The 27,505-nt window shown below is 42.7% G+C and overlaps 1 protein-coding gene across 1 annotated transcript in view; it reads right to left on the bottom strand.

Moving 5' to 3' along the window:
• The window catches only part of me1 (malic enzyme 1, NADP(+)-dependent, cytosolic), a 110,604-nt gene that overhangs the window by 56,352 nt on the left and 26,747 nt on the right, over window positions 1-27,505 (bottom strand). The window contains exons 2-3 of the mRNA XM_084052863.1: window positions 20,086-20,219; window positions 7,576-7,725 (exon numbers count right to left, since the gene is read on the bottom strand). Coding sequence (XP_083908989.1) covers window positions 7,576-7,725; window positions 20,086-20,219 — 284 coding nt within the window. The remainder of the gene's footprint in view (window positions 1-7,575; window positions 7,726-20,085; window positions 20,220-27,505) is intronic.

The following is a 27,505-nucleotide window of genomic DNA, read 5'->3' as shown; positions in this document are numbered from 1 at the left end:
GGCCTTTACCGCCATAGACGAGGCCAGGGAAAGTCAGTGGCTTAAAACGGCTCTACTGGGTAGCACAACACTGGCATCGGTCCTACACAAACACCCTTTTTAGAAACACACCTCATGCCATCTGCTCTGGAACCCTTGCAGAATGCACTTCAGCCATGACAGATGTAGTAAAGAAATTATATAATTTTATTTCAATTTGCAGTCTCCTGGGTGATTTATTAGGCGTTGTTATGCCCTTCTGAGGCAGCAATAGTCCAGAAATAACAACATCATTAAAACATACATGCAATAAGTGGAAGTGACCGCCTTTTGCCCGCATGAAGTAGGCCATGAAGCATATTTAACTCACCGGGCTCTCACACTTTCATTTTTATGGTTCCACTACTGTAGTAAGATAGGGACAGGAATGCCTACTGTACATGTACATCTCTGCCAGTTCTGGTTGTTAATGTAGAGGAGTATTTCACATGGCAGCATGTGAAAGACTGTGCAAATATGTCAAAACGGCTTAGGGACAGACTGAACTTGGGGTGTTCGGCCGTGTCAAGCTGTATGTCTCTGTCAGGGATCAACGTCATAGATCTGTTTCCATAACTTGTTCTTCTTGTTCCAGTACACCTGCTGGATATAAAGGAGGCACTATAAATTACATTTTAAGACCTCTGGAAAGACTGAACTTTGTAGCCAGAATTCACATGCTGAAGGTATTTACTGGTGAAGGCGTTTAAACATCTTTGAGTTTTAGGAACATAAACCCATTCAGTCAAATTCATTTATTGGATGAGCTTTGTGCAAATTTGGAAACGTATTCACACACCCACCCCACCTCCCACCCCCTATTTTCTTCCCCAATTTAGCTGTTAGGGTTCTACCACAGTCCCTGTCGCTGCCAATATCCATTATTGCCCCTGGCGAGGGTGTAGACAACCACGTGCCTCAATGGATACACATGAAGTCACCAGCCACTTATTTTCACCTGACAGTGAAGGCGTTAGGTGAAGGAGAGGAAAGAGTAACATGGCCAGAATTTCACACCCTCTCCCCACATATCCCCTCCCTACAAAACAGGCATCCCAACCAATCAAAAGAATGCCCCCCAAAAAAAACACTGCCAATTGTGTTCATTGGAGTTCCCAGCCATGCAGGTGGCACCACTGCCGGGAATCAACCTTTGCAGTAGTGGGTGCATGCTTTAACCCATTAAGGCAGACTTGTCACACTTTCAAGATGTTTCAAAACATTTCCAAAATAGCAGATGTACAAGCTTGTAGATCTGCTATTTTTGAATAGCCAACGCTAAAATCTAAAATGACACAGATGCTTTCCTGGTTTTAATTTAGACCTGGAAAGCCTATACGATGTTATGTTATACCCTTCAATCCGGGAAAGTCATTTTAGATGTTGCTATATGTATATAGCAAGCAACATGAAGTTTTTCAGAAAACATAGGTTAGGATTTAGAGGGCGTTTTTTATATCATTATATTTATACTCTACCCCACCTGAACTTGACATTTGTACTATAATCAACTTCCATGAAACTTTGCAAGTACAGTAGAAGCGGGAATTTGAAGTAGTGGAAAAGGTGGCGAGGGGAGAGCAATCAATTAGTAGTGTGGTCAAAATCCTTGGCACTATAGTTTCATCCCTCTTGGTGATCAGAGGTTTTGTTCTATAGCTTTACAATTTCTAACATATTGACAGTTAAGAGCATTCCTGAAGGGGTCCCTGGCAGAAAGAGGAGCATGAGAGAGAGAGAGGGAGATAGAGAGAAAGATACAGATAAAGAGTGACAGGGATGAGTGCAGGAGGGAGTTGGATAAAGAGAAGGTGATTGTTCAGACCAGCGCTGTGTGCTGACAGCTCAGGGGACAAAGCCTGTTACTGACAACCACTGTGCTCGCTGACCCTAATTGGATCCAGGCTCCCTGATCGTGCTGAATCGAAAACATCTTAGAGTTGAGGTGTCTGGAGCCAAGCGCTCCATGACTTTACACACATCCACCACCACAGTGAGAAGACAGCTTCACTCAGCGTCCAACTCTCACTGCATACAGTAAGCGTCCCGCCACAGAGAGAAGTCTGCAGAGCACAGGCCTGGTTTCAATTAATAGATCTGACATGGACTCATCAACCCCCACTTCCCTCCAAAAGACAGGTTGATTGATTTAAATTAGTTTTTGAGATATCTTGGGGACTAAGGAAATGGCACTGGCGTAGTCTTCAGCCCGAAATACATCAGTCTGTTGGAAACACATAATCAGTTTTCCACAGTAGTATCACCCCAAGTGTGTGTGTGTGAGAGAGAGAGAGAGAGAGAGAGAGAGAGAGAGAGAGAGAGAGAGAGAGAGAGAGAGAGAGAGAGAGAGAGAGAGAGAGAGAGAGAGAGAGAGAGAGAGAGAGAGAAACAAAAACTAGAGAATAGATGAGCAGATTTTCGTTAAATCTGGTGGGGATCATCAGTAGGCTGCCATGAAGAAATGATTCACTTGAAAAACAAAAAGGTCAAGCCAAGATCAAAAGCACAGCGTCTAAAAGCACCTGTGCTTCAAGGTAAAGGTCAAAATTAAGAACAGCTGGTTGTATTCTTGGTCAAAAAGTTCAAAAGTCAAGGTCAAAATGACATAATAGGCCATATATCTCACAAATGGAGAGATGCAGAACAAGAGAAGTTGATGCAAAAAAAAAAACTATTAAAGCTGTAGATTTTTCCCAATTGTTCCCAAGTGGTTGTTTATTCTATAATAACGTTAACGTTACGGCTCGTTGCTTTGAGACACCATTACTGTTTTACAAGCGGTGGTCTGCTTTTCATGTCATCAATTATGGGAACCAATCAGGGGCTGTATTCCACTTTTTCTGAAAATGGATGTAGCAAGCCTGTCTATATCGCAAAAGTTTAATATATATATATATTTTTTTTACTTGCAAGAAAGACTGGCTGCTTCTATCCTTTTTTGCTACCAATCAACTTTCCCTCTCAGGGATAATAACGGTAATCTTGGAACTTATTCTACTACAGTATGTTGCAAGTATGCTGTATCCATCCAAACCTTTCTAAAGCTTAGACTTCAGACATGAATTTTATATTGTTTTACAAAGTCCTCAAAGTCGAGAATGGAATTGTTCCCAAATGTTTTGCCACGCGTTCCTTATGAGCTCAGTGTCATTCCAAACCATTTCTCTCATTTCTCCTCCTCCCTCTCCTCCCAGCCCACTTTGTAGCACATACTTGTTTTCTTTTCACTTACACTGTTGTTGGATGGTGCTTATCTACTAAATGTCAAACTCTGAAATTGTTGTTTAGAGCAGATGGATTTAAGCAGATGGATGTATGAGCTGCTCTTAGACAGTACTGGTCATAGATTACAGTATGCATCAGCTCAGGCCAAGCAATCATCAGTTATAATAAAACAACAAATGTAACAAATGACTCAAGTGATTTGGTAGAAGTGGTTGGTCCATATTCCTGGTTGCAATTGACTTGTCACATTTCATCGACAGCTTATGTTGCAAAGATCCTGAGGAAGGGTGGGGAGAGGTCTACTCAGCCAAGAGGGTCATACCAATACAGTATTCTCCACTTTTTTAATTTCTTATACCCCCAGTTTGACATGCATTAGACCACAGACCCCCATTTCATATGATATTAATCTCTTGGACCCCAACGCATTTACGCTGTAAATTCCTCCTAATTTAACTCACCAAATGGACGTGTGGTTCCATTTGTACACTCTCTGAGTTACAGACCTGTAAGGCTCAATTTCGTTCCTAATTGTCCTTAACGCTACGCGACCCTCACACCTGCTGTACGTCGCACCACCGATCCGACTCATGACAACACAGTTTGGTTGGGGCTTTTTGAGTCTGATGTCGTGACGACATGGTTTGTTTGGGTCTGGTGTCACACGCTACACGCCATATTTGGGTGAAGCGGCAGTGGGAACTCTACATGGTTATGTCTGAGTCATAATGAACTCTATGTTATATCTGAGTCATAGTGATGGTCAGCCATCCAGCCAGCCGGTCGGCCCACCGACCCATTAGCCAATTTTAATTATCTGAGGACCCCACGGAACCGCATCAAGGACTCCTGGGGTCCCCGGACCACTCATTGAGAACCAGTGCTGTAGATCCCAATTACACTTTCTCCTTGCGCACTTCAATAATAAAAGAATATAAGCCTGCACACTGCCGAACTGCACGGTGAAAGAGTGGATTTATTGAAGGAGAGGCAACGTTTCGGTCACTGATGACCTTCTTTGCATTTAAAACACTGCGTGTGGGCCTCCTCAGTGGTGAGAGATTGCAATGTGAAAGCCTCTTATCCCTGAGGCAGTAATACTCACATCATCAAACACATGAGCCACTTCACAGGATCAGTTGATGCCTTTCATTAGGTTTCTGTGACCTCCTGAATCTCACCCACAGGTTTAATCAAAGAGCAGCCTCTCTCAACTATAGAAAGTGCAGCTCTAATCAAGCTGTGTCAGGTCCGTCATTGAGTTGATAATGAGCTCGCCGGTGTTTAGCTCTACCATCATTTCATACCTCATGTGCATAAAGCTCAATCACTATAAAGCCTTTCAAGACCACCATTAGAAGGTATACTTGCAAAGGTGTTAGTGGGCACGCAGTGCCCAAACAGCACATTTAAAAACATGGGTGTATAAGCCTGCAGTATGACTATAGGATACTACAATCTACACCCATGTTTTTAAATAGCTAGCTCATTGAGCTAGATAAAAACCTAAGACCACTCTTGAGCTCTTGAGTCATTGACCCACCATGACCATTGACCTCTACCTGGGAACTTCAGTAATGGGCTACCGATGATCATCAGTCTCTATTAGCTAGATAAATATATTGGTTGCTGTCACTTAGCCTGAGAGCTCCTCAACAGCCCTATAATCTCAGTGTCAAGGGCCTATTAGACATTCCTAAATAAGCATTCTATAGTATGTCTGAACACCTTACTGGGCATGTACTGACACTAAAAGTGATTGAAATGTCTGTGCACCTAATTACTTTTATGTAACACTGGGGATCAGTTCAGCGCAACAGAACATCATCATTTGTCACATTGGAGCACTTTCAGATATCACACAAGGAACAGAACCCGCGTTTACCGCTCGAACAGGCACAAACTTTGTGCAAAGAAAAGGCAGACAGATTTTTTTCTGTCAAAGCATTAAAGAGATTCACTGTGTCCACTCGCGAGCTCACAAACTAACGAAAAGCCAGCATATGTCCACTAATCTAATGATATGAATGTGTTCCTTTATCTATCCCTGCTTCCTGCCTCTGCCCCATCTAGAGTTCTGTAAATCAGCCATGTTTTGACACTTAATGGCGCTTGACCTATAACCTTTGGTGCGGAGCCCGGTGTTGGAGTGTTTAGTCTGCATGGGGCAGATTAGGGCCAGTGAAGCCGGGGCAGGGCACAGAGAGGCTGTCTATTCCACACAGCGGTCCTTATAGCCAAGAGCCAGCGATTAGGGGAGCTAATCTCTTTTCTCTTATATGCTACTATGGTGGTCTGGAAGATATGCACATGTGCTGCGCACCCATGCACACACACAATGGTAATGTATTACTAGCCTTTTCAAAAGCTGCTGCTGTGTAAAGATGCCTTAGAGGCCGTGCATGAGACAAAGACAAACAGAGCAAGATTGTATGTTAAAGACAAAGTGGAGACGTAGATACCTGAGCCTTAGAGGCTGCTCAATCATTCAAAAAAAAAGCCACAGGAAACAATACATGATATATATGTGTGATCTATACACCATCAACACAGGCCCTAGTGAGCTGTGGTGTACCAGCAATTCTCCTCCCCTCCCCTGCCTCTCCTTTCTTCCCTGGGCTCGGCTCGGAGAAACAGCCTGGCTCAAAACCAGGTCTGTCAGGGTAAACCAGGCGTCTCTCCAGAGCATCCCAGCTCACAACCCCCCTGATGCACATTAACAACAGTCCCAGGTCCCAGTCCGGGGGCTCTGGCAGCAGGTCCTGGCCCACTGCTCTCTCAGTGACTGAGGGCGGGCAGGGGTATACAAATGACTCCTCGAGCCAGCCCTGTGTCAGAGGTAGGGAGCATGCTAGGAATATTTTCCACATAGTTCTTCTGCAGGGAAGGGGGAAAGGGGGAGACGTTGGGTAACACAATGTTATAGAGATGTTTAAATGCACCCAAGGTAAGCATTTAAAATAACTGAAGTAAGGAGAATTAGGACTCATAATTACTCAAAAGAACCTGAGGTGGGGATACAATCGTAGATGATTTAAAGTCCCTTACTGCACTGTTGCTCCCCTGTTTTACGCAAGGGAAACCGTTTGGAAAAATGTGCTGCGCTAATGTATATGGGGTGAGGGTGAACTGTCCGTGCAATGCTGTTGAACCTACAATATACAGTCAAGGTTATTTTCTAGAGAGGGGGGAGGGTGGAGATGGAGGGAGAGAGAGAGAGAGAGAGTTGACTGGAGTGGTCTTGCTTTTATCAATTTCACTCAGCCAAAAAACTAACAATACTTGAGATCATCTCAATAAAAAAATGTAATCTAATAAGGCAGAGCCAAGCACAGATACAGTAAGAAAGCAATAGCCTGCACTCCGAAGTCCTTCTGGTACTTTTAATTGCGTATATGAATTCCAAGTGCCAGAAGGACTCCGAAGTGCAGGCAATTTCTTTCTTACTGTTAATCTTCGTGAGCCTTTCAAACTGCCTTATATACAGACTGAGAGTGCTCGTTTTTGTTTTCTACCAAGTACAGACACAACATCCTGGGCACCCTACTGAGAGTCTGATTTTGAATCAACTCCAATAGTAATGCATCGTAAAACCAACAGTGTTACTTTGACTCTGAGAGTGTAAAACTGGGTCCATTTTCAATCTCTCTTCAAAGAGGATTTTGTACTGTACTTTTAAGGATTGATTCAGACTCAGATCAACTTTATTATCCCACACAGGGATAATAAGCTAGTGTTGGGTTGAGAAAGAAACTTGGCCCTAATGAATCAGTTTGAGGGGAAACATACCCAGCTGATGTGTGCAGACAGAGTCAAATCCTGAGCATTCATTTAACTCTGAGTGCGTACAAATGTAACCAAATGGACCTTTAACATTTGTACACTTTCAGAGTTACAAACGGCTAAATGAACACTAATACTACAGCATGTGCGTGTGTTTTGCTTATCGTAGGAGAGGCAACCTTAACTACTGTCTGCAAAGACCATTGCAACGTCCACTCAAGGCGAACTGCGTACCGACTTCCAGTGCCGTTAACGGCTTGCCTTGAGCTGTGCCAGGTCCAACCAAAATCCAGCTGAAAGAGCTACCACACCCTCTGATTTTTAGCTCAGGTTTTGTAGCATCAAATGCCAAGTCCAACAAAGCATGCAGATGTTTGAAGATTCCTTGAGCCTTATGTTTCGCTGTAATGGATCCAAATCATTTACAGTAAGTACTGTGTGTGTGTGTGTGTGTGTGTGTGTGTGTGTGTGTGTGTGTGTGTGTGTGTGTGTGTGTGTGTGTGTGTGTGTGTGTGTGTGTGTGTGTGTGTGTGTGTGTGTGTCTCTCACCGTGGTCTCCTGAATGCCAGGCCATACAGCTGGCAGGCCAGGCCCACAGTGGGGGTGTAAACGATGGGCATGAACCTCTCGACGTCGGACGTCAACACCCTGTAGAACAGCTTCTCATTGCGATCCTGGAGCCCCATCAGAAACACATATCTGAGAAGGAAAGGGGAGCGAAAACACAGAGGATCTTAATCTGCTGTATAATATCTCGAGGAACCCATACCTGTGAAGAGACTTCCGAAATCCCTGGTAAAAAACATTACTGTAGCCTATATTAGAGAGAGAGAGAGAGAGAGAGAGAGAGAGAGAGAGAGAGAGAGAGAGAGAAATTGTGGGAGAGAGAAGGGTAGAGGCAGACAGAAAGGGAGCCTCCAGGCAGATTTGTGCCAAAGGTGAGGGGTAAGAATGTGTGACATTGGACAAGAGGAGAGCCCGGTATTGGTCAGCCAACAGATTCCTCCTCCGTGTGAACAGACTGTCATGGCACGGCCTGGGTTTTCCTGTGTCCATGCATGAGACTATAATACACAGTCAAATAGAGTGAGAGGCGGGGGGGGGGGGGGGGGGGGCTGAGAGAAAGAGACATAGAGAATGGAAGGGAAAGAACATGCCAGGATGTCTAATTTCATTTCAGAGTGCTGAGAGCTCTGTGTCGTACAATAACTAATGGTACACTTGGATGTTGCTTATATTATAAATTCTTAGAAAAACACACGGAACACAAACACGCAGCCCTCTGACATTCTATACAAGCTCTCTATTGTGATCATTCTGTGACAGAGAGCCCAAGGTTTACATATGACCCAGATTAACCAGACCACACCAGGAAGGGCTCTATGCCTAATCAAGAGATCTTTCCATAAAAGCAGGAGAATAAGGGTCCTCTTGTTGAGAAGATGAAAAGCATGCACTGCCCTTTTCCCATAGGATAGGCTGCAAAATTAGCAGAATACATGATGTTGACACTCGCTGTTGAAATCAACTGTGTTTGCACCACCAGACAGCCAAATCAGTTTGTCCCATGGGCAATACATTGCATTATATACCATGCCAATGAGGGCACATATTGCTTGCTACTACAGTATGTTTGTGTTGCTGGGACCAACAAACTAACCACATGAACCCTAGCGTCCCTATTTTGGGGCAAACGTGAGATTGTAGATTGGCTATTTTCAGCAAATAGGTTTGAGTATAGAGCTTTGGGGGACCCCAGTCAACTAAGTAGTTTAAGTGGTTAAGATCTACCGGTAGTCAAAATAAGAGAGAAAGAGAGAAGCTGATAAACAGCCAAAAGACATGCACATCCCAGACCTACAAGGCTGGGTGCTGCTCCCAAATGCAATTTTACTTTGGTACCAAAGTAAAATTGCATTTGGGAGCAGCTATACTGGTGTGCGGATTTTTGTATTCTTATACTAAGATCTAGTCAAATCCATACATTTATGGAGTAAGCCTCTCTCAACAAGACTGCTAAACTACAGTGCTGTTCCTTATACAATGGGGACCCGCCGAGCAAAAGGTATAACAAACAGCTGCACACACACACACACACACAAACAAACTTCTGTCAAGGAGGAAAGAAAACAAGTCACTTAAGACACAAGAGCTTGAATTATGTTAACAAGCATGCGAAACTCTACTTAAGCTCTGTGTGGGAACAGAATATTTTCCTCTATCAACTCCGCTGTCTCTCTTTCCAAATCAATTCGTTAAGGCATTTTCGTGACTCCACTTGCTATTACCAATTTAAGCCCTTTCACGCTCCCCACAGCCCTGTAAAATCAAACCTCCTGAAATCATAGTCTTAGCACATTGTTTTTATGAGTACAATCTTTTTTTCACAGCAGGGGCGGATCTAGGAGTTGACAAGGTCCGGGGCTCAGCCCATAGCATTTACAGCGAGAAGCGCACGCCGCAAAAGTTTTTGGGTGGTCCCTGCTGCTATGCCTGGAAGTTAACACTATTTGAAATTTCATTTTGAATGACATTTCTCTCAGTAACACTGCCTCTACTTAAATGTCTCTTGGGGCATCCATGTGGCGCAGGGGTAAGGTTCCTGCCCACCACAATGGTGAATGGGGTTCGATTCCTCTGCAGTGCCTCCAGCTTGGATGGGAGCTCCAACAAACACAATTGCCGATGTTCGTTGGTGGGAAGCCGGCAGCGGAGGGAGCTCTCTGTCGTTACAGCGCCTCCTACAGGAGTCTCGCTAGTCACACAAGTCACACAAGATACTAGTCCAGTCAGACAGAGAGACTCTGGGAAATGACACGAAATGTTAGCTGAAGTTAAGTTATTAAAAAAGAATGTAGTGGGGGTCCCCGCTTTATCTTTCTCTCAGCTAGGGGATCCTTGGCCATAAAAACATTGAAGACCCCTGCTTTATAGTATTGACACCGTTTTTTTAAGCTGGACCAATCGCGTTAACATGAATCCTGTTCCAGAACCACGACACTGTGTTTTGGTTCTTGGTTCTAATTAATCAAGGCCTGTCTGACAGGTCTTGATAAATTGCCCAATTACCCAGGAGGATCAGTCTCTTACAGGTCTTTCACACTCCTTCCTTCTAAGCCAATCACTGTACAGGCAGCATAGCTCTCTATCAACCTCTTTGAGTATGTGTGGTTTCACTTTAGTTGTACAATTTCATACAATGTTTTAGTTGGCAATATTTTTGAACAACCATTTCCTCTGCTGACAACATACAGAACTCACTGTCAGTACATTGCCTACTCATAAAATGTTTGAAGTCAGAAGGCCTCCTGCTGCTCACTTTGCCACAATGTCATAGTTCTTCTTAGAAGCATGAGGAATACATTAGAAGAAGAACAGACTCCAGAGCAGTAATTCTCAACCTTATTAATTTCAAGGACCCCGATTTGACCTCTGGGACCAGAATCTACACTGTCAAATCCTCAGAGTTAAATGAACACTGATATGACAGTGTAACAATGATGTAACCGTTATTTTTAAGACACTTCATTGTTTAGCACCTTCCTACCTTTTGGATTGCCAGCCCAAATATGTTCCAACCCGTCTCCTTAGGTCATCTAGTGCTGGCCTCCTCGAGGTGCCAAAAAGGAATTATAAAAAACATGGCGAAGCAGCCTTCTGCTTTTATGGGCCAACGGCCTGAAACAAGCTCCCATTCCACATGAGACAGGCAATGGCCATAAGATAGCTTTAAAAGCAAGCTCAAAACCCACTTTTTTCTTATTGAAGTGTGTACCTAAACAGGTGACAGGTAGTCTGAGTGGTTCTGGAATCCTTCTCAAGTGATGTAGTGATGTTTTGTTCTTGCTATTTTCTTGTATCGTTTAATTTGGATCTTGCCTCCTTTTAATTTGTTCTTGATCATGTTTTTGATCTTAATGTTTTTAATCTTGCATTTGATGTCATGAAAGGTGATAAAGTTCATTATTATTATTATTATTATTATTATTATTATTATTTATTTAGCCCCCCGGACCCCACGTTGGGAACCAGTGGTCCAAAGAACTTCTGGCTGGAACAGAACGGTATGCAGAAATAAGTGACACTTTTAAACACTTGAACCCTATTAGTCAGGGCTGTAAGCAAAAAAATGTGGACAGGGCTGACAAAAGCGCCATTTTTTTCCTACATGCTCTCCATCACCATAAGTTTCATTTTGGACGGGGAGCCACATCAAGATGGCAGAAGGCAGCCATCTTGGATTTCAAAGATGGCCACCATGTAATATCTATGAGTGCCAATATCTCGGCTTCCAAGCCACTTAGAAGTTCAATCTTGGTGTCAAAATATTTATTTTTGGGGTCAAGGAATTTGAAAAAGCTATTGAGAATATCAGCAAGTGACTATTTCTGCCAATATTTGAACATTTGGTTAATTCTGGCAATTAGTCAGGTCGCTTAGGTCCAGATGTGGACACAGCGAACAAAAGCACCAGATTCTTTCCACATGCTCCCCATCACCATAACTTTAAATATTTGGTAGGAGCCACATCATCAAGATGGCGGAATGCGGCCATCTTGGATTTCAAAGATGGCCACCATGTAATAGCTATAAGTGCCAATATCTCAGCTTCCAAGCCATTTAGAAGGTTAATCTTGGTGTCAAGGAATGCATTTAAGCTATTGAGAATACCACTTGATTTTTGTTTGTACCATGATCAAATAAATATGTTCATTCTAGCAATGCATATTTACATCATTTTCATCTTTGTTAGTGGTAGGACACCTTTAAAACTGGATAACCTTGTATTTCTGCAGCATGCGGTACGTGCATAAATGAAGAATTATGGTAACCTCCCACCGGATCGTTGCTCCTCTCTCTCTGTAAGCATGCAGTAATAGCCTGATTTGGTTATATTAGCCTCCAGCGTGGATGGGAATGCTCTGTGAGATCATTATGGATCATCATCATACATGTGTTTCTTAAGACTATCTATTTTTTTTAATACTTTATTGAGTCCAAACATGTTAACAATAAATCATTCAGTTTACTTCCATAATAGTAATAATACATTTCACATGTTTTATGTCTCTGTTATCAACATTTCGACCCATTCTTTTTTTTTCCTTTTTCTTTGCATGTAAAACCCCTTCACCTACATACATAAAGTAAAAAGTAAAAAGGATAAACTATATTAAGACATTTCAATAGAGATCATTATTTCATCCATGCATCCGCATAAACCTCCTTTGAGGAGGCATAAGCAATAAAATTGACACCCAGAAATGAAACAATAAGAAATAAACACACAAAAAGAAAATAAAAAGGGGAGGGGGGGGGGGGTGTTAGGCTTTGTTGTGTCATTTTGGTAATATGTCTTCCATTTTCTTTTATTTCATTTTTAGTTCTGAATACTTGGGTGGTTAAAATAAATACAAATCTTCTTTTTCATTTTAGTCCTTAAGGTTAAATAATCAAATTACGTGTATTTGCAAGATAGAGAGCCCATCTCTTTTCAAACAAACTGTCCTTTCAATTAATTTTATATGTCACCTTCTCCATGGAATAAATGTTTTCCACTTTTTCCATCCATCTGACTACCCTAGGTAGTTCCAGACCTTTCCAACATCTAGTTATTTGTTTGAGGGCTGTAATTCTCAAAATCCAAAAAATATATAGTTCTTCCCTCTGTAGACTTTTGGGACATGTTCCCAAAAGTATATTGTGATTTTCTAAATTAACAGCTCTTCCAAATATTTGTTCTATGATTTGTAAAACTTTGGACCAAAAGTGTTGTATTTTGGGGCATGTAAGGAAAATATGGGTATGGTCCGCCCTATTCTCCCCACATCCCCTCCAACAATTAGAGTTTAATGTGTACTTGGATATCGATAGAGGCGTTTGGAAATACCTTATATTCTTCTTCCTGCCAAAAGGGCGATCTTATATGATTAAAAATGTCTTTAAAACTCTGATTCCACTCACTTATTTTCAATTCTTTATCCCATTTATCCTTTATGTGATCTAGAAGTTCAATTTCGTTTTCCTGAAAAATTTGATAAACTTGTCCAATTGTGTTTTTGTAATCATGTCTTTGATGGGATTTTATTATATATCTTAGGAGAGGGTGAAGGTCTCCAAGGGTTCTAATTTTGAGCTTCTCTTTTAAGTAACTCCTCACTTGCAAATATCGATAAAAATGATGACCACCCCTTCTTCATTATACATTTGATAGAATCTCCTGAGACCTTTCCCTTCCCATATCTTAAAAACATGATCAATACTATTTGGAGTGAAATCTGAGTCACATGACATTTCTCTCATACAGGTAATTTCTTGTTCTTTAACTTTACTTATTTTACATATCGTTTTCCAAATTTTAAATGTATTACGTATAGAATGATTGAGTGTTTTAGTCTGTATTTTATTATAGGATGCAAAGATCAAGGTGCTGAGTAGTTCAACCAGATTAGACTCTATGAGCTTCCATTTAGGGCTCATCTTATTATTCATCCAGATTAAAATGGGTTTTAACTGTGCTGCGTAATAATAATGAAATAAATTAGGTAACGCCAGACCTCCTCTGTCTTTGTCTTGTTGTAGGGTTTTGAGTTTAACTCTTGGCTTCTTTGCATCCCATATAAACTTTCTCATCAGTCCCTCCCATACATGAAGATATGCAGGTGATATGTATAATGGCAGGTTTTGGAATAGAAATAGGAAGAGTGGCAAAACATTCATTTTGATAATCTTAATTCTTTCCAGTAAGGTAGAGGGTATTATTTTCCACCTACTCAAATCTTGTTTTACAGAGTTTTCCAGTGGCCCGTAATCACAGTGATATAGTTCATCTAGATTATTAGGTATGTTTACTCCCAGATATCTAACTTTATTCTGATCCCATTTGATATTAAACTGTTTTTTTAAATATTTTTCCAAATAACCACCCACTAACATAGCTTCTGTTTTATTTAAATTTAACTTATAGCCAGACATAACTCCATAGTTTGTTATTTCCTCTAATAAAATGGGCAAGGATTTACATATTTCTGTATCTGCATACATTGCCAATGTATGTGCTTTAACTCCCTTTAGTTTATTATTTTCCCTAATATGTTCTGCTAGAGGTTCAATACATAAATTAAACATTTGAGGTGATATCGGATCTCCTTGTTTTATTCCTCTGTTTGATCTATTTTTTTAAGTGTGCGGCTCACATTATCACTTAAGAGGCGATTCCTAACAAAACCCGTTTGGTCTAAATTAATTATATCTGGAAGTACATACAGTATGAGAGTCTGTTGGCTATAATCAAAGTGAATATCTTCTGATCTACATTTAAGAGAGATATCGGTCTATAGGATGAACAATTTGTCAAGTCTTTTCCTTATTTTGGTATAACAGTAATGATTGAGTGCCATGTGTCTGGCCACTTCCCTGTTTGTAGGATATCATTGAAGACTCTGCTTAGAATAGGTACAACCAAGGGTCTAAAGCACTTATACATTTTATTTGTGAAACCATCACTTACTGGGCTCTTTCCAGTTTTACCTTTCTGGATAACCTTTGTAATTTCTGCCTCTGTTATTGGCTTAACTAAATCGCTATTTTGGTTGTCAGTTACTGTAGGAAAGTTTAAGGGTGTTAGATACTCTTTAATTTTTTGCATACTCGCATCTACTGTTTCTGGGGTACATGATGCTATTTTAGATTTCCCTCTTTGAAGTACTGTATATCATTTTCATCCTTAATGGTTGCTATTGCTGTTTTTTCTTTCCGTTTCTTTAATTTATTTGCTAACATTTTCAGCGCTTTTGGGCTATTATCATAATAAGTTTGCCTACACAGCATGAGATCCTTTTCGATTTCTTGTATTTCAATTGTGTCCAGAACTTTTTTAGCTGCGTTCAATTGTTTCTGTATTTCTTTATCCTTATTTACTTCATGCTGTTCTTGAAATGTTTTATTTTATTTTCCAAAACTGATTTTTCTCTTTCTCTTTTCCTCTTTTTCTGGGATGAATATGCTATTATTTCTCCTCTTGTTGTTGCTTTTGCCGCTTCCCACAATATTGTAGATGTCACTTCCTCATTATCATTTATCTCAAGATAGGACTTCACACTACGTTCTATTTTCTCCTTAAAACACTGATCATCCAGCAAGGAATTATTTAACCTACATAAAGTTCCCCCCTTTTCCCTTTTCAAATTTAACTCCATTATGACTGGTGCATGATCTGTTATTGTTATAGGTAGTATTTTGCATTGTATGACCTCTGAGATCTCATTCTTAAACATGAAAAAATAATCCAGTCTCGAGTAAACATCATGTGCACCAGAAAAAAAGGTGAAAGCCTTTTCTTGGGGATGTAAGCAGCGCCAGACATCTACTAGTCCCAACTCAGTTTGAGCTTTTCTCATTAACACTGCTGCTTGTTCTGCTTTATGTTTTATTTTACTCTGAGTGTCCTTCTGATTCATAGTCAAATTCAGATCTCCCCCCATAATAATCATACCCTTCCCTTCTGTCATTATCAATGTTAAAATTGTTTTCATGAGATCTGCCCCTTTTCCCGGTGGATTATATACATTAATGAGGGATATATGTTGTTCTTCTATTTCTCCAGTTACAAGACCGTACCTTCCTTCCTTAACTCTGATACATTTGTCACTACTAAAACATTAGATTATTTTTAATTAGAACTGCCACGCCCCTTTTAGCTGATGTAAAGGAGGAGGAAAAAACTTGGGCTGATGCTAATTTTTCCAATTTTGCATGTTCTACTTTGCTCAGGTGTGTTTCCTGGAGAAAAATAATTTCTCCTCCTTCCTTAGTGAGTTTCTGGATAATCCGCTTCCTTTTTATTATATTATTCAAACCATTTGTATTCAGAGAAATGAATTTAAGTTTTCCCATTACGCTTCCCTTGGGAGACAATTACCTCATATTCAAAGCCTTTAAACAAAAAAAAAAACACACACAAAATGTTCATATACGATGTGAAAACCATAAAACACAACAAAACACCCCACTGTGCGCTTCCAGCATCTGCAACCTCTCTATGGTTACAAGAGATATTCCATATTATTATATTTGTGAAAAAAGGAGTTTTCAATGAACAACTCCTGCCACAGGATGGTCAATGTGGCTAATATGGGGTTAAGAAAAGCCCATATTTGCGTGGTGTGCTGCATACAAGCATATATGTCCCTCCTCCATCTCTCTTACTAAATTAAATTTGAAATTTAAAGAACCAAATATATCAAAAAATAATTAAGACTATCTAAGTCATTGAAACTCTTGTCACATAGTTTACAGTGGAAAGGTTTTTCTCTGGTGCGTGGACACGCTGGTGTGTCTTCAGGTGACTTATCTGATTGAAACTCTTGTCACACTGTTTACAGTGGAAAGGTTTCTCTCCAGTGTGAATACGCTGGTGTTTCCTCAGACTACCTAACTCACTGAAACTCTTGCCACACTGTTTACAGTGGAAAGGTTTTTCTCCAGTGTGAATACGCTGGTGTTTCGTAAGACTATCTAAGACACTGAAACTCTTGTCACATAGTTTACAGTGGAAAGGTTTTTCTCCAGTGTGGACACGCTGGTGTGTCTTCAGGTTACTTATCTGATTGAAACTTTTGTTACACTGTTTACAGTAGAAAGGTTTTTCTCCCGTATGGACATGCTGGTGTTTTGTAAGACTATCTAAGACACTGAAACTCTTGCCACATAGTTTACAGTGGAAAGGTTTTTCTCCAGTGTGGACACGCTGGTGTGTCTTCAGGTTCCCTATCTGACTGAAACTCTTGTTACACTGTTTACAGTAGAAAGGTTTTTCTCCCGTGTGGACACGCTGGTGTTTCCTCAGACTACCTAACTCACTGAAACTCTTGTCACACTGTTTACAGTGGAAAGGCTTTTCTCCCGTGTGGACACGCTGGTGTCTGTTCAGTCTACCTGACTCACTGAAACTTTTGTGACACTGTTTACAGATGTGAGTTTTCTTTCCTTTGTAAATCGTCTGATTTTTCTTTACATCTCCTGGTTGAGTTAAAACCTCGGTAAACCGTTGATGACTTGACTTTGAGATTTTGGTGGGTCTGTGTCTCCTTGTTTCCGGCTGGTTACAGAGCTGACTATTTGCTGACGGGCCTCTGAGCAGATATGTCCATGCCTCAGCGGTTGGCTGTTGAGGTCGTCGTGGCTCGGATGAGACGTGAAGGTACACTCAGAACAGGAGAGCTTAGTCTGGGAGGATTGGGACCACACTCCTCCCAGGAGTGGCGGTTCATGGTCAGCGCTGCTGCTGTACATGGACTGTGATGGGAACAGAGTTGTAGGTTCTGTTGAGGCTGGAAAATGTGCCCTCTCTATCTCCCTGTATTCTTGTCTACGAAAGTTCTATATACCTTTCTCTCACAACACGTGTGGACACACCATCTTCTGGTCTAGAAGTGGAAGTCTAAAGTAACTTCACACCTCATATATCTGAGCAGAGCTTTGGTCTGACCTCACTCACAACATAATCGGTTGCCATGCATGCCTAGCAACACCGATGTGTGCAGGATGCCGCCCCCTCCACAATTGGGCAAGAGTGATGTCATCAATATGACATCCTCACCATGATGGCAGAGATCCACATCGAAGCCACGCCATGTGTTTCTCATTTTGTGTGTTTATCATCATTTACTAATTAGTCAAGTAAATGACAGTTCACGGCATATTTTGCACCATTACGGTGCGTTCATCAACGGTGACGAGTGCCTCTAACAGCCGCTGCTGGCTGCGTGTACGCAGCGAGGCAATGCGAGGCGATGCGAGGCGACGCGAGTCATATCTCTACCCCTGTGCCTAATGGCTGTACATGGGGCCGACGGGTGCTTTAGAGTGATTGTGTGAGTGTGGCTTCAGGAAGTAAATTCCTAGCCTCGATCTCCAGGCTTTTATTTTTTAGTTTTGCTAAAAAATAAAAGCTTGGAAATTCCTGTCCCAGCTGTTGGTGCGCAAAAGCGCCTCGCGTCGCCTGATGTGGTGCGCATTTTTTATTTTGGGTGCGCATGCGCACCTGCGCACCAGTTATGTGCACCCCTGATTATGACGCACCGCTCATATCAGATATATTGCCAGAATGAACCAAATGTCCAAATCATGGCAAAAATAGTCACTTGTTGATATTCCCATGGTGGCCATCTTTGAAATCCAAGATGGCCGCCTTCTGCCATCTTGATGACGTGGCACCCCGTCCAAAATGAAACTTATGGTGATGGAGAGCATATAGAAAAAATGCTGTGTCCACATTTTCCTAAAATCTGGTCCTAAGCAACCTGACTATATACTTTGTAGACCGTGGTCCCCGGGCGTCTATACTTGGCCCCCTCTTTTTTACCTTTCTACATCAAATCTGTTTGTTGAAAATAGCCGATCTACAGGCTCACAACACGAGCTTATGGGCTTGTAGATCGGCTATTTTCACCAGATGTTTGCAAGTTTTCATCAAATATTCGCCTATTATGACATCATGCCCAGAATAGGGACACTACGGTTAATGTGGTTAAAGAAGGGTCATAAAATACTATTTTTAAAAAAGGACAGGGTCCAACAATAAATCCAAAGATGGCTTTACTCGGGGAACAGCATGTATGTAAACAAAGACTTGAGCAATGACAGGCAAATAGCACTCCCTAATCCACTGGACCTCAGCCCATGGCTGGAAGGCACACAGGACCAGGAGATAGATTGTCAGTGACATTGATAGGGCATGGGAATGGCAATGACGAGCACATAATGACTGTTTTTAGACACTGACGCTATGCTGCTGCTACGCCTCACTCCAATGGAAAATCATGACGGATATTAAGTAGCTCAATAGCTCTTGTTGACGTTGAAATCCTGTCTCAACAATCACGGGCCAAATCAAAACTCCCTAATCTTTGGCATTATTACGAGTCACAGTTGATGGAAATGGAAATGGCTGACTGACAGATTGCAAATTGGCAATTCAAAACACACATAAAAACAACTGGAGCCCTCAACATAATCCAGAACAGTAAACTATTATGATTTCAGTTCAAACCAACTACAAGCATGTGGTTGGTATCTATGATGATGGAGCAATTCATCAAAGAGACCAAGCTAAAATGTTTGCATGTGGCGGTACATTGTATTACATAACCCCCCCCAAAAGGATTCTAATGAAGCATGCAAAATAAATGAAATTCATTTGGTCCCTGTGGAAGTTGTCAAAACCCACCAGAAAGCCAGAGGGAACAGGGAGGAGATGGAGAAACACTAAGTGAGAGAGAGAGAGAGAGAGAGAGAGAGAGCGAGAGAGAGAGAGAGAGAGAGAGAGAGAGAGACGTAGAGAGCGAGGAATGGAGCAGCAGAGCTTTGTTCAGTAAACAGTAAGGTGTTAGTAGATGAACGGAGATCTCAGAGGAGTGATCCGTAATCTCACTCTCCTCTTTTGAAGGCTTCCAGATGTATGATCCCCGTTCCTGAGGTCTCTCTCTCTCTCTCTCTCTCTCTCTCTCTCTCTCTCTCTCTCTCTCTCTCTCTCTCTCTCTCTCTCTCTCTCTCTCTCTCTCTCTCTCTCTCTCTCTCTCTCTCTCTCTCTCTCTCTCTCTCTCTCTCTCTCTCTCTCTCTCTCTTCTCTCTCTCTCTCTCTCTCTCTCTCTCTCTCTCTCTCTCTCTCTCTCTCTCTCTCTCTCTCTCTCTCTCTCTCTCTCTCTCAGCACAGAGGCAGGGGATCCCCTAAAAGATAGATAAGAGGCTACGTCCAAAAGCAGCCACTGGAGGGACTGCTGATTTGGGGCAAGGAAGAAAAATGGATGACAGAAGAATGACAACAAGAATGTTCTGTAACTCACTACATCAGGAGGAGGTAGTGAGTGTATGCACATCTGTGTGTGTGTGTGTGTGTGTGTGTGTGTGTGTGTGTGTGTGTGTGTGTGTGTGTGTGTGTGTGTGTGTGTGTGTGTGTGTGTGTGTGTGTGTGTGTGTGTGTGTGTGTGTGTGTGTGTGTGTGCGTGTGCGTGCGTGCGTGCGTGCGTGTGTGTGTCTCTGCCTACGCGAGTCTCTCACCTGTCAAGGTCGTCTTTCTTCAACTCGTAGTTCTTGATTACGCGGAGCAGCTGGACGTCCTGGCTGATGAAGCAGGGAGGCAGCAGCCCGTGGATGCCCAGCTGAAGACGCTCCTCCAGGGAGAAGGCCATGCCCTGCAGAGAACAGAACACACCAGCCACTGTTAGCTTCCCACATGCTAACAAATAACAGCTCTACAAATGACTGTGCACCATGGTGTCAGCTACTTGGAAACCATTAAAACCAGGAAAGCATCCGTGTCATTTTAGAATTCTGCGTTGCCTATTCAAAAATAGCAGATGTACAAGCTTGCAGCGCGTCACAAGCTTGTACATCTGCTATTTTTGAAAAAAAAATCGCACCCTGTGTGAAGGAAGCGGTGCCTTGATGAGTGGCCTCCTGGTGGCGCTATAATAGGGCGGGGCGGGGCTTCAGCAATTAATGCTCGTCCCTATTGGTGGTGTAAGTCCACATACCAAATTTGGACTTGGTGGCATGCTGCAAACTGGAGTTATAGCTGTTTTAAAGCCAGTGGCCTCCTGGTGGCGCTATAATAGGGCGGGGCGGGGCTTCAGCAATCAATGCTCGTCCCTATTGGTGGTCTAAGTCCACATACCAAATTTGGACTTGCTGGCATGCTGCGAACTGGAGTCATAGCTGTTTAAAGCCCGTGCTCAAACGGACAAACGGACAAACGGACATACGGACATACGGACGGACATAGTCAAAGGTAGAGCGGCTGGCACCGCTAAAAACGTAATCTTGAAAGTGTGAGAACTACTGATTTAGAAGGCATTTGTAGAATCGGCCTCAGGTCTTAATGGGTTAATGAGTCAAAATGAGTCAAAAGTAGAAGATGGAGATATAGAGAGAGGGAGAGATAGAGAGACAGACACACAGAGAGAGAGAGAGAGAGAGAGAGAGAGAGAGAGAAGAGAGAGAGAGAGAGAGAGAGACTTCGATATACAACCCGGTTTGGAACTTTATTTACAAGTTCCAGAATGTACACAGCCACTAACAAACCTACGTGCACTGTGTTGGAAACCAGTCATGTCACCGCCACAAGATGAAAGACCACCCTAAAGACTTTGGATCCGTTCTGCAATGCTCTAATTGTTAGATACCCAGTTTCAACAATGAAAGCTATGAGACTGTCATCAGTATTGAGTTGAGTGAAGCATTTAGAGGCCGACCGCCCCCAAGCACTTCTCTCCCATTTTATCACCTTTGATTGATTATGTTAGTTTAACATGCAGATATGCAATATCTTGGTCACTTGTTCGTATGTTGTTGTTACTTAGGCTTCGTCCACACGTACACGGGTATTTTCATAAACGCAGATATTTCGTTTTCGTTTTTGAAAACCTCCGCGTCTACACAGCCCTGTTTAAAAAAATCTCTCTGTCCACACGACAACGGCTAAACGTTAAACGACCCATGCAAAAACTCCGTTCACCGTGTCCACACGGGAACACATAGCCGGAGTTTTTAAAAATATACACTGTGGCAGGAGTTTTCCAAAAGATGCGTTTACATGGAGCAAAAACGCGTTTGCGTGTGGACGAACCCCCCAAAACGCATATAAAAAGCTACGTTTATGAAAATACCCGTGTACGTGTGGACGAAGCCTTAGAAATGCCATCATCATCATCAGAAATGCCTACAGTATGTTACTTAGAAATTGGTAAATTGAGTTTCAGCAGGAGGGCATAACGCGTGCATAGGAACATACTGTATATCCCTCCCAGTTCCACTCCCTTGTGAACAGGTGCCCCAAACAACCTGTAGGAGTCACTTGCACTCAGTGACTAGTAAAAGACAGCACTCCCCTGTCGGGATCGAACCAGAGTCAGTGGTGGGCAGGAACTTTACCCTGGCACCACCTGGACATCTCCATGGAACATGTTCCAGCCTCTTGACATTTACCGTCACTAGCTAGGCATGCTGTGAACACTCTGAACTTTGTCTAGTAGCAGTCTAGTAATCAGGAAAACATTCATCGGTCCAGTCTATTCAAACATTCCAGGAAGATGAGTTATGGTCCGTTAAACGTGCCCTCTGTTCTGTGTTCCGCTGGGCTGTTTGCTCGGACAGTGGCCATGGGTTCACAGATTAACCCTGCTGGCTCATCTGTGTCCAGAGAGCCCACTGTTAGCTCACACTCTAGTGTGACATACCGCTCTCTGAACATCTTCAGAAACGCCAATGCAACCACAGAAACGTATAGACTTGTGAAACGCTCACACCTGTGCCAACGCTGAGGCCCTGTCCAATTACCTGTTTCACTGGCAACCCTTGACCTCTCCTATCTATTTCCTCTCGCACCCCTGACCCCTATTGATAAACACACACGTCAGGGTTGTAACCTTGAACACTCAGACCTGTGAACCTGCTTCCTCCGCCAGTTGAGAAGACAGTCATCTGTCAGAGGAGAAGAAGTGGTGTTATTGTGACGTCAGAGAGATATATTTCTAGGCAGCTAAGCTGTCTGTAATTCAGGCCCATTATTGAATCTTGTCAGATTTACACTGAGTTTGTTTTGCTCAATGAATGTTAAGACGAACGACTGTCAAACTCCTCCACAGGGAAAGATATTCAAAACATGCCATTTTCACTTTAGCAGAACATTTCCTGAAAATGGTTGTGCTTTGGTTGTTGTCTACCAGTCACATCAACAGGTCTGTTTAAGCGTAATGACACACTATTCATGCACACACACACACTGACACACACCCGCACCCATTTAATTTGTTCCAGTCCCTAAAATCATTTAAGCATGAATGAAACAAGAGCGTCGGCTGTTGTTATTTCAGCCACTGAAGTACTGTTCCCTTTTTGCGTCCGTGTCACTTCATGAGGCCTGACACAGTCTGTACTTAAGGGCTCTCAAATAGACAGTAGCTCAGCTCTGAATTACAACCAAATCTATTTTTTTGAGAGCCAGTGTGGTTGACATCACAAAGCACACACACACAGTGTGTGTGTGTGTGTGTGTGTGTGTGTGTGTGTGTGTGTGTGTGTGTGTGTGTGTGTGTGTGTGTGTGTGTGTGTGTGTGTGTGTGTGTGTCGTGTGTCGTGTGTCGTGTGTGTGTGTGTGTCTTTAGAGGTTTGGGACAGCAGTTAGACCATTATACAGCTCTTCCTGAGCTGACCATGAAGAATATGACAGAGCACAGTGGAGCCTTAAAATACATGATGCGAGCTGAGTTTAATGTAGGACTATATAAAATGTTGATCCAGTCCTCTCACACACACACACACACACACACACACACACACACACACACACACACACACACACACACACACACACACACACACACACACACACACACACACACACACACACACACACACAGTACATGGACGAAGTTGCATATAGTATTCGCTGACACGCTTAGCAGTCGTGTTCACTCACCCTTTCTTTGACATAAAAGGGCTGACAGTGTACCACTCACAAACACATAGACATTATACACATGCACACACACACTCAGTGCATACAAAAAATGCTCTCTTTGTCTTCATTTGTTTCTTTACAAAAAAAACTATCTTTAGTGAGATACACAGTGAAGGCTTGTTGTGTCAGAGGTGCCTAATATACCAGGGCCTGGTTCTGTGAGTGAGTGGAGCCATGGTCTCATTAAGAGTAATTATCCACACGGCTCCGTGGGCCCTCAAAGACTGCCAGTGTCATATGTGAAATGGAACCCGGCCCAAACTGACCAATTAACGACTCAATGACAATGGAGCATGGAGCTTGGCAGAGACGGAGGGGAAACACTGGCCTGTGAAGTGACTTTCTGATTGGGGTCATGGATGGTTGGGTTAGGGTTGGGCAACCGGTATGGAGTGAGAGCAGGCGCAGGGGGACCGCCTTTCCACAGCGGGCTTTGATGGCATGGAAGATTAAAGCAAAATGGCGTGCAGAACCTGGCAACAGAACCGTGGGAACTCGTGATGCCAGTTTTGGCAGTTCTTTGACTTGTGACTTGAATATTGGCTCAGCATCACCCCCCGGTCTCAGCACATGCACAGATCCGCCAATCCCCTCAACCCCTCAGCCCCTTGTTTGTCTAACGTTTTGTTTGTCCGCCTGGGCGAAGCATTCTTAAATAGCCATTGATGAAAACCATTCTCCTCGCATAGCCCAGGGTAAATAGAGGAAGGGAGCACGGGGTGATAAGATGCTGTGGAAGGAGGTGTTGCGGTTCAGATGTCATAGAGAAAGCCACAGAGCACACACAGAACTTCCCCTCTGGCTGTTGTGGTGTTAATCTAATAGACCAAACATGGAACATGTGTCACAGGAACTCAGCTGTCAGCTTGTATGCTGCAGAAACAAACTGTGACATCATATCATACAAATAATGCACCCAAATATGACCAGCCATGCACACACACACACACACACACACACACACACACACACACACACACACACACACACACACACACACACACACACACACACACACACACACACACACACACACACACACACACACACACACACACACACACACACACACACACACACACACCATTGTTTGTTCAATGCACAGTTTTTCGATGATAAACTGGTGGAAATGCTTTCTCTCACTGTCCCCCTGGGAGCCACAGGCAGGGCTGGGCAGGCTAAACACTAGAATGCTTCCACATGCTGCAGACCACATCTGAAGTACCCGAGCCCTGTGCCAACACGTGTGCCGCCCGCAGCTCCATGTTCCAGAAGCAGTGGGAAGCGACCGAACCTGTAATCTGCTCACTGGGCAGTGCCACCCTTTCACCTCGAACCACTGCCCATACCCACCCCAAAAACCAGCACCATAAAGGTAACGGGTAATTAGTTCACCAGATGGTCAAACATGAGAGATCAAAGTCAATGTTCTCCGAAACTGATAAAGTTCTTTTTTTTGCGCTTTTCCACGGAGATCAAAGGGAGGGTTTGTTTGTTGGGACTCCCCCCCCCCCCCCCCTTTCTAAAGGTTCAGAAGCTTAAACATTGCTGTTGCCCCAGCCTTGTAATCTCCATCTGTCGCAACCACACATAGCTCCGTCTAAACAGCGGGCTTGTAAAGGGCAAGGCAGGCGGAGACTGACAACAAAACCACTCCCTTGGTTACAGTTTAAAGTAACAACTGACCCCGCATAGAGTTAAATTCCTTAATGCCACGGTTTGGATTTCTTCACCCTAAGGGGTGGCCCACTTAGCACGGCATTAAGACCCCTATGAATCTGTCTTCATGCACAATTCTCTCGTTATGTTTTCTCACATTCAATATGAAAAGCCATCACTAAATCTTTTGCAATTTTCTCCCCTGATGATAATATCAGCAAATAACTAACCCGAATGGAGTTGGAGTGAAGTAAATGGCTCGCAAATCTCTCAGAGGCGGAGATAAGATATGGCCCAAAAATGTATGACCCTTACACACTTTACATTTGACCATGGCCCGTGAGAAGAATGTTAAAATGATGATGTCACAGGGACATGCGATTTCCAGATGAGCTGAGAAGAGGGAACTGTTCCTGTTGAGTGCCATTTACATAGCTCCAGAGAAAAACATCTTCACGAAACAGCACATTCTTTCTTTCCTCTATAAGTGTCCTGGGTATGGGCTTCCAATGGAAGTGCCCCGCTACTCAAGCAGAAAAGACCTCCACTGAGGGAGACTTGAGCCAGACACAACAGGGAGGTTTTCCCCCATTCAGCCTCACTGAACCCCAGTCACAGATCACAGACAGAGACAGACAGAGGCCTTCTACAGGCAGAGGGCTCAAATGTTTGGCATTGAGATTCTCCCTGGCAGCGATGTGTGTTGTCACAGAGCACTTACCTACAGACAGAGGGCTATAAGAGTGAGTGAAGTGGTCCATTTCAAAAGAGGAAGAAATGAAACGCTGGGTGGGATGACCTTCTTGAATTAATTGTTCACTTAAAAGTGGTATAGGTCTGGGGTGGCTCCGGGGTGGCTCACCTGAGTAAGAGTGCTTACCACATGAATAAGACAGACCTCGCTCCCAAGGGAAGACTATGCACACACTGCACACAAAATGTGGTGGAAACAGAGCTACACTTTCTAACCACCTGCCCACTATACCAGAGACACATACTTTCCACAGATTATTACATACACCCAAAGTGAGTTTAAAAACATGACCAATGACAGAAAACTTCCATATACCTACTGGGAGAAATACAACAATGTGCGAAGACAGCAGCAAGATTTGTGAACTGTTGCGATAAAAGAAGGTTAGCCAATGGAATACAACCACCCTAAGGACTACTAACCATTGAGTGTCCCGAGTATAGACCTCTAGACCTATTGCACATATACACAGAGCTGCTACCTTTAAACGCGTTTTAAATCTGAGGCTTTTTTTGTATACTATTTAAATAATTCTGAGAAAAAGTTATCCCAAAGTGACTGCAAAGGATTGCTGCTATTTGTCTCAAAAAGCTTTATTCCCTGTACATATAACATGTATATACTGTAACGACACAATGTGACAGCTCTGTTTACACAACGCTGTACCCCCTCCAACTGTATTATGCTTTCCACATTTTCAACAGTTTTTTATTATATTTTGACACTTGCTTTGGCAATGTAAACGATTGTTTTCTCATGCCAATAAAGCTCTTTTGAATTGAATTTAATTGAATAAGGCTAAACCCGCAGTTGGACCGGGTCTGAATCTGATCCAAGGCTCTTTGATGCATGATGTCATCCCCTCTCTCTCTCTCTTCCGCCTTTCCTGTCTCACTGACACGATCAGAACTTTTTTTAAATGCAAAAAGTAGTGGATCTTTCATCTTGGACATACAGCACCAATAGGGGAAGAATACAGATACATAGTATATTTCCATCTGAAAGAAATTATACAAAATAATATATTTCATGCATAGCAATAAGTCACATACTGTATAGAGTAGAAGACACAGATACATGGAGGGTGTTGGAGGTTGAGGAAATAGGATTATATTTATGCATGTGCATGAGGATGTTAAGGTTTATAATGTTTGTAGCGTATGGTTAAACATTGCAGACCCAAGGTTATTTTGAGTGTGTGGAGTGATCGATAGGGGTCGTAAACGGTTAAACATTTGTAGTAGGTCAGGGGTAACCAGTAGCAGGAATGCACCCATTAACTATACATTCTGAATGAATAGGGAGAGATGAAGGCTGTTCGACGTGATCAGAGAGATGACCACGAGAAAGGCGCCAAGCTGACTGAAGACTTGCCGGGTGCTTGCCAAGCTGACCAAGAATGGAAATGTCAAGACAATGATTGGTGACTGTATTTTTGCTTGTTCAAACACTATATAAGGATGAGCTGTTGTAACAGGGAGAGGGTTTAACATCTGAGCTTGTGAGCTATGGCTTGGCAGTATTAATGAGTCTGGATTAATGGAGCA

The sequence above is a fragment of the Gymnoscopelus microlampas genome (assembly GCF_963454915.1).
Source record: "Gymnoscopelus microlampas genome assembly, chromosome: 3".
NCBI lineage: Eukaryota > Metazoa > Chordata > Actinopteri > Myctophiformes > Myctophidae > Gymnoscopelus > Gymnoscopelus microlampas.
Note: the sequence above shows the minus strand (reverse complement) of the source record. Positions and strands in the feature narration are given on the sequence as shown.